Raw genomic sequence first — 8,799 nt, 5'->3', positions numbered from 1 at the left:
GACTGCATGAACTCGACGAGTCGCTTAGCCGACTCGGCGATTCAGAGGAAGGTTGCCCGTATTTGATTGTTCATGAACTCCGCGAGTCAGTAAGAGGACTCGACGAGTCAGTTAGGGTTTTACCCCAACTTCTAGACACGCATTGACTCGACGAGTTGGTTGGAAACTCGGCGAGTCGGTTAGAGTTTTATGACTTGATGAGTTCTCAAGGAACTCGACGAGTTGTTAGCTGTACTCGACGAGTTAGATCAACCTGGACTGTTGACTTTAACCGTTGACTTTTACTATGACCAAGTCGACTAGTTTGACTTTTGTGGGTATTTTGGTAATTTGGGAATTTATGGAATTTGATCATTGGTGGATGTAGGTGTTGGACTAGGAGCTGAATTTGGTGGAGTTTGACTTGACCACTTCAAGCTACTCGTGAGGTGAGTTCTCCTCACTATATCAACAGGGTCTAAGGCACCAATGCTGGCCTTTATCGAATTTGTATATGGGTTTATTATATGATATGCTTATCGATTTACATCCCGGTAATTAGGTTGGTGATATGCTTAGTGACTTGGTAGGTCGGTATCCTGGTTTATAGGATCATGCTATGTTAGTGATCTATTAGATCCAAATCCTGGTTATAAGATGGTTGCTATGTTAGTGATCAGTTAGATCTGTATCCTGGTTATAGGATGGTTGCCATGTTAGTGATCTGTTAGATCTGTATGATTATCTGTATATGCTAGCTAGCGTATGATATTTATGTGCACATGTTAGTTGGATTGGGGGATTGGGTTGAGAAAGGTCCTGTTTTGTGCTGTACGCCAAGATACCCAGGGTGGACCGGATAGACTACAAAACTACGATGACATATAGTCAGGCCGAAGGCTCGGCAAGCGGTCCGGATAGGCTGAAGGCCCTGAGAGGTGGTCCAGACGTGTCGAAGGCTCGGAGAGCGGTCCAGATAGACTGATGGCCTGCGAAGCGGTCCAGTCAGACTAATGGCTCATTAGGCATACTGTATTGGTTTATATAATATGATTATATCTATATGGCGTTGGTATTTTGGGGGTCACTCACTAAGCCTTCGAGCTTACATTTATCAATTATTGTTTCAAGTACTTCTGATGATCGTGAAAAGGCGAAGGCGTGATCATACAGCTGCTCATATTTCATGATTTTATGATTTGATTCTAGGATACTCTAACATTATAATATTTTGAATACAAGCTTTGTAATAATCATTAGTTCTGAAATGTTTTAAAAAGTTTAAATTTGGCATGATTTGTATGGATGTTACAGTTTCTCAGCGAGATCTTTTGTCTCAAGCATTGCGTACATGGATGGAACTGAACGATTTGTTGATGAAAATGAGAAATATTGATTGATCGACTTGTGGGTATAGATTTTTTGAGGGGTGTGACACCATGTTTGATTGTAGTTGTTGTAGTTTTTCAAAAATTTGGGGATCCTGTTCACTCACTTGGTTACTTGGCACTTGACAAAGCAATGCTACCTTCTAATGTGGGTAAAAGTACGAAAATAACCAGTAAAATACATGTTGATACCCTCTAAAGGCAAAATAATAATAATAATAATAATAATAATAATAATAATAATAATAATAATAATAAAACCCATATATATATATATATATATATATATATATATATATATATATATATATATATATATATATATATATATCAAGGTTGTAAAAATCGCTTGGCGGTCGACTGGGGTCAAGCGATTAATCGGTTTGGCGAAGATTAATCGGATGATTAATCGGGGACCATAAATTACTAATAAAACTATTTTAAAACTTAATATATCCTAAGAAAATATAGTATTTGAAAATTTAAAATTTTTAAATTTTGAATTTTTGAAATATTTGGTATAATATTTGAAATTTTGAATATTTAAAAATTTAAAATTTTGAAGTTTTGAAAATTTTGATATAATATTTGAAAATTTGAATTTTTTAAAATCTTCCCGCCAAGGACCGCCGAGGACCGCCTAGCCCGAGTTTGACCGATATTGACCAATTTCCGCCTAGCACCCCTAATCGTAATCAGTTGCAGACCGCCTAGCGTCTAGGCGGCCTAGGCCGATATTTACAACACTGATATATATATATATATATATATATATATATATATATATATACGAAAAGGTTTTTTCTTTAGAAGAGCTTGTGAAGCTCACAAAGGGTTCCTTTTTAACGCGTGAAACACTGTTCTTTCACTCTCACCATTGTTATAGTCCAATGCATGTTTTACACACCTAGGACAGTTGTCTTCCTCTATGAAGCTCAAGCGCTGGCGTAGCGAGACATTTGTGTACCACCGCCTATTTCACAACGACCAATGATACTTTTTCCAAGGAGCCTTTCGTGTTTCAACATGGATCTTCCCTTAGATCTCACAACAAATCTCCTCTTCCATATCTCTCCCTCTTAAAGAATAAAGATGAACAAAGCAGTCAAGAAATTACCTTATCATCTCGAAGCAAAGACGATTTTTAATCGATATTTGGGTGTTTAATTAAAGATTAGATTACATCTTCATACTTATTATTGTGTTTGAAATTCTAACTCTAACCTCCGATACAACCACCAACACTAACCTCAAATGACATCAATGAACATCATCCTTTTTTTTCTAGGTTTGTGCTTTTTGTTTATTCTGTTTCTCCATTTATTATAGAATTCGATTCTGATTTGTTAAGTTCATGAGCTCTATTTGGGTTCTGTTCATCGTCCTTATTAGTTTGATTTTACCTTGTTAACTCTTATTCTCTCTTTTATATTGCACGAGTGTACTCAACAATCGATAATCATATGTCAGGTACCGCTTCCACCCTGCAAGTGCTTTGTCGATTTACATTAGGATTTTTTAAATTTGGTTTAGGTTTAGTTAGAACTTATAATCTTCTATTTACCTTTTCTTTAGATTTTTGAGGTATCGGTGGTAAATCAAACGTCAAGAAATTGGATTGTAGACCTTATAATCTTCTATTTACCTTTTTTGGGTCGCTTCAACTTATGTTGAAAGTTATTTTTATTTAATTCTTAATTTGTTGACAGAGTTAGACTAATTTTGATGAGACAGACACATGGAATCATTTCCAGTGGGAATCTTGGAATTGATCTTCCACCAGAAAAATGAAGTAAGTTCTATCAAGTTCAACAGATTAATATTTTCGTTTTCTGTGAACCCTTTTAAATAGAAAATACAAAACAACAAATTCTTAAAATCTAGATTTAAGGAGGCAATTTATACATCTAACCTAATCACCAAGATAAATTTCAAGATGAAAGTTACTATATAATTTAACCAAAAGAAGAAAATATACATCTTTAAGAAAATAAGTGATGTAAATATTATATTATTTATCTATTCATGTGGTCATGCTATTAAATTTTGTATAACAGTAGTTATTTTTTATATGTATAAATCTCTTGAAAGTTGGTTCAGAGTTGCGGTCATTAGAAATCTTCATTTTAACCATGGGTGTGTATTGTTTTTTCTAAAAAAAAGAAAAAAAAATGTGTTGTTTTTTTTTACATAACCTGCCCAATTTATTACGTAAATGTTGCATTTGGTTTGAACAATTTTGGAAAATGTCTTCCAATTGCATATTTGCTCAATACTTTACGCTCCTTTCTTCCATAAAAGAGATTCACTTTACAACGATGTCCCAAAAGAATCACATTTTATATATATACTTAAAAATTTATTCCAAAGTTATATCTTAATTTTAAGGATCAAATAAAAATAATCATTTTCTTATTTATTTTGTCAATTCTAAGAATTTATAGAATTTTCTGCAATCGCCTACATTTCAAAATGTTAACTATGGTACTCTTTAGTTTCATCATCATCATTCATGTTCCTATATTCCTATGTGTAGCACAATTTTCTTAAAAAGTATGAATGATAAGAAAAGATAGTTTGATGTAGGTGTTTTTCTTACACAAAACGGCTCTTTATAAGTGCAACATGTCGAAACAAAACAACATGGATTTACCACTGCCAAGTTAGATGCTCGTTCCCTAATTTATTGGAGATGATAAGTTCGTCATTCAAGTAAAAGAGAACAGTCAAGCGAACGAGCGTCAAATATTTTGTAGAACAATACAAAATTTCAATAAATACAACAAAAAAATGAAAATAGGAAAAATACTTGCTTCCTCTATAGAAATCGCAGGTGAGTCCACTATTAGCATGCCTATTTATAACGTAAAATGGAAACATAATTAGATTATCAATAATTTATTTTGGTATTGTAAACACTAGCATGAAGGAACAAATTTTGGAAGGACAATCGGAGACCCATTCATAACTTATGGTTATGCAAATAAAGAAACAGAAGATGCCACAAAATTTACAGATTGTTTTTCTTTTATTTTCACGCAATATATAACAAAGATAGCAGGCATGTGGTCTGTTTGTAGATGATGGTTTTTATCTATTTGATGATCCATTCAGTGTTGTTGATACTCATACTAGAAACCAAAGTTTTAAAGTTAGTTTATCCACTTCCTTGTTCTTGGATTTCAATTAATGGTCAACTTAGTGTATATATGTTTTTGGCTTTTAATGATACGAATGCATGTTTGATTCATGTAACATCAACTAGAGTTTTTACCTGATGTATATCTCATCCAGGTAATTGCTTGAAGTCTTTTTCTTTAATTTTCTTTGCATATATTCTTGCACAGACCCATCTGAATGGAAAAAAAATACTTTTGCATATATACATTCTTGCAGATCTCACCATGTCATAAAGATTGGAAAAATTACTCAAAATATGATGATATCCTCAATTTAGGAGACAACTCTATTGAATTGGTGCACACAAAGAGGCTTTATGAGAAGTAGATCCGTGCCTAAGATTTGAAAGAATGTGACTGAAAACAAAGGAATCCAAGGCAACTATAATGTAAATGACCAATGGGAAGAAGAATTGTTGTTACTAAGTTATTTTGATTTTTACCTATTATATATACTTTAACCTTATTTCTTGCATGTTTCATTAAACAATGGTTATTAAAAATATTGATAAGTTAGCTATTTTCGGTTTCTTGTATGATACTTTAATGTCAACCGTTTTAGCATATTCTTACAATTTTCTCAAAAACACCCATGGGCCGGTCGTGCATAGCACGACTTGTATAACTTCCTAGTATATATATATAATCTGAGTTGTATTCCATTTCAATATAATATGAGATTTACATAATGAGGTGTAACATTTACTTCTTTATTTAGTTTCTTAAAACAATGATCAAGAACATGTGTTCATTTGTAGTATTAATTTAATCGTCACGTTGAAATGCAATTAGAAATGTATGTAAACTAGTATTTCGACACCAAATAAGGTCATACATATTAATATATTCTGCTTCCTGTTCAACTAGTCACTATATATAGTATAATAGAAACTAAGAAAAATACAATGGAGCATCTTCACCTGATATTCTCCTCCATCATCTTCATCATATTCTTGATTCTCCTCCAAGGCCTTGATCTTTACCGGAGAATAAGACTCTCGCCTGGCCCCGTCAGGCTCCCCATCATTGGAAACCTCCTCCACATTGGTTCAAAACCCCACGAATCCCTAGCCAAGCTCGCACACAAACATGGTCCTCTTATGACCATCCGATTGGGCAGCATCACCAGTGTGGTGGCATCGACACCTGATGCTGCCAGACAAATCCTCCAACTAAATGACGACGCTTGCTCCGGTCGCCTTGTACCAGATGTAAATAACGCTCTGAAACACCCTGAAGCAGCGATCTTATGGATGTCACCTGACAAGACCTGGAGGGCTATGAGGAAAGCCACCAACTTGTATCTGACCAATCGACAGAAACTCGACGGTCTCAGCTACCTCCGCCAAAACGTGGTGGAAGGGATGGTGGAGTTCCTGCGGGAGTCGGCGGACAAAAAGGCCACAGTGGACATCGGACAGCTGGCGTTTGCGGTTTCACTTAACCAAATGTCAAACACGATTCTCTCACAGAACGTGACAAACTATGTCTCTGAGAATATCGGGGGTTTCAAGTCGGCTGTGGAGACCTATATGGAGATGCTGGGGAAGTTCAACATAGCAGACATATTTCCGGTGCTGAAACCATTGGATCCACAGCACATACGTCGTCAGGCGAAGTCGGCTTTCAACTGGTTGGATGAAGTGATAGAAGGTTTCTTAAGTGAGAGACTAAAGAATCGAGTGTTGAAGGTGCCGAGTTGTGGTGATATGTTAGATTCAATGCTCGACTATAGCCTAGAAAACGAAGCCATTTTCAATCTCCAACACATCAAGTCTTTACTTGTGGTAAATACCCTCGTTTCATTTCCTTTTAATTTCCGTATATGTTTAATGTTTTGATCTGAAAGGATCATCCTAGGCCACCAAGACATTGCCTTACTGAACAAACACATAAAGATCAACCATGAGTTGGTGTAATTTCTTGATTACAGAAACTACGCATAGATATCTGTTCAGAACCAAAGCTCCAGCATCTTATAGCACCTTGTCGTTTTTCTTGATCATATTTTTTGATATATTATATTGTTATTGTTTAATCTATCTGATTGTTGGAGTCCTCACATGCATGTCTCATCCACTATATATGTCGGTATCCCATCTCGTAGATACTTTCAAATGACTGAAAATATTTCGTTTAAATTATAGGATTTATTCATAGCAGGAACAGATACTACTTCAAACACAATAACATGGGCGATGACCGAGTTATTACTAAACCCTGATATGTTATCAATAGTCCGCGAAGAAGTCAAACAAATAGTGGGAGAAGATGGAAAAATCGAAGAAGCCAAAATCATTAACTTGCCGTATTTGGATGCTGTAATCAAGGAAACAATGCGACTTCACTTAGCTGCACCCCTATTGGCGCCTCATAAAACCAAGACCCAAGTGAAACTCGGAAAGTATACTATACCAAAAAACACACAAATACTTGTGAACGCATGGGCCATAGCACGGGACCCAAGATACTGGGAAACCCCGATGATGTTTATGCCTGAAAGGTTCTTGACTAATAAACTCGACTATAAGGGTCAACATTTCGAGTTTATACCATTTGGGTCAGGTCGAAGGAGGTGCCCTGGAATGCCTTTGGCTAATAGGATGGTACGTTTGATAGTGGCATCATTTGTTTATCATTTTGACTGGGAGCTTCCTCATGCGAAAGAAGAAATGGATATGAATACCATTTTCGGTCTTACATTGCTTAAAGCAATACCACTTGTTGCTATACCTATACCCCTCGCAAGCTAAAAATGGATTTAATTGATTGTTGTGGAAAACATTTACTTCTGTTTGATGTGTATATTAATCTTGTAATTTCAGCTCTCGAATGAGATAATGGTCTAAAATTAAATAAAACTCTTATAAGCATTTTCATTACTAGAAAATTGGAAGGTTGCCTACAAGCTATTGTGTTGTTATTTAGTAGGAAACAAAGATTAACCACAAAATTCCAACGAAACTAGTTTGTTGGAAAAAGGGTCATCGGAAACACAGTCCTTACGAACTTCCAACAAAATCTCTAACAAATTTCCAAAAGAATATTTCGTAAGAAATTTCCAACAAAGCTTTTTGACATAATTTTTCCTATGGATTTCCTATGGTTCTTTTTTTTCCTACACAATTCCTAAAGTTCATTCCAACAAATTTCCAGCGGTTTTGTTTTTCAAAAGAACTTAATTTGATGCATTTTTCTGTAGGTATTGTGTTGGTAATAATAAGGTTTTTTTACATCTATAAAATTTGAAGTAAATAAAAATATTCCATAATTTGTTTGCAAATATTGTACAATAACTAAAAAATCAAATACAAATTTATACAATATGCATTTTCAACCATAATAATATTCAACATATATAACAACTATTCGATACAATTTCATTCTTCAACAAAATTATAGATTGTAACACGCCGTTCTTAAAGTATTTATGAATGAGTCCCTGAGATTTAAGAGAAGGGGTAATGTTGGTCCTTTTATGGGAAAAGTGGAAAGGAAAGACCATGCATGGAAAAGAGGTTATGCTGGGTACGCCCAGCGTAAGCTGGACGTACGCCCAGCGTAGTGGAGGAAAGAAATGCGGGTGTTTTTATGAGTACGCCCAGCGTACTCTCAGAATCCCCAAAACCCTAATTTTAAGGCAACCACTATATGAAAAACATAAAGGCTTCCTCCTTAGCTACATAATCACTCTCTTAACCTCAGAAACCCTAAGATAGCCGTCCCACCTCCTTGGTTGGGTGTGTTTGGTCTTGGAAAGCTTGGATTAGCAAAGGAGAGCATAAAGGAGGAAAGGAGAAGTTGTCAAAGAAGGAGAGGAACGACTGGAGATTATAGATCTGGGAAGACATCATCCTTTGGAGCCTATTTGAGGTATAAAGCTTCTTGCTTGACATTCATATTGTGTAGATCTATGTGTTGTGAAGCTTTGACACCATTCTTGTCCCAAAAGTCCTCATCTTGTTGCATGTTTCGAGTTGGTCAAGATTATCTGTCCTTACAGACCTTAGGAGAGGTCTTGAGTGAGAAAAATAAGGTCCCAAGGGCCGAGGTTGTTCTATGTGTGAGATAAGTGGGTCTTAATGGATTAAGACCTTCGATTAAGAGCTTTATGGACGTCCTAAATGACAAAGTTTGAGACTTTATGAATCTTAGGCATATTTGGCCTAGGGATCTGAAGTTTGGGCTTAAGAGCTTAAGCCGTTAAGAAGTTATGAGGACTCAATGAGTAGCGAAGTTACGCCCCACGTAAC

General features: G+C 35.5%; 1 protein-coding gene across 1 annotated transcript; it reads left to right on the top strand.

The window, feature by feature from the left end:
• The first annotated feature begins 5,440 nt into the window (after window positions 1-5,440).
• Window positions 5,441-7,412, top strand: LOC145051267 (cytochrome P450 76T24-like). Its single transcript, XM_078999339.1, has 2 exons — window positions 5,441-6,333; window positions 6,694-7,412. Exons 1-2 carry the CDS (start codon window positions 5,452-5,454, stop codon window positions 7,297-7,299), a joined length of 1,488 nt encoding a protein of 495 aa, XP_078855465.1. The 5' UTR covers window positions 5,441-5,451; the 3' UTR covers window positions 7,300-7,412.
• Window positions 7,413-8,799: the final 1,387 nt, after the last annotated feature.

This window comes from Lactuca serriola, chromosome 5 (assembly GCF_051521515.1).
Source record: "Lactuca serriola cultivar US96UC23 chromosome 5, Lser_US96UC23_V15, whole genome shotgun sequence".
Taxonomy (NCBI): Eukaryota; Viridiplantae; Streptophyta; class Magnoliopsida; order Asterales; family Asteraceae; genus Lactuca; species Lactuca serriola.
The sequence above is the reverse complement of the archived record's forward strand: the minus strand, read 5'-3'. Positions and strand labels throughout refer to the sequence as shown.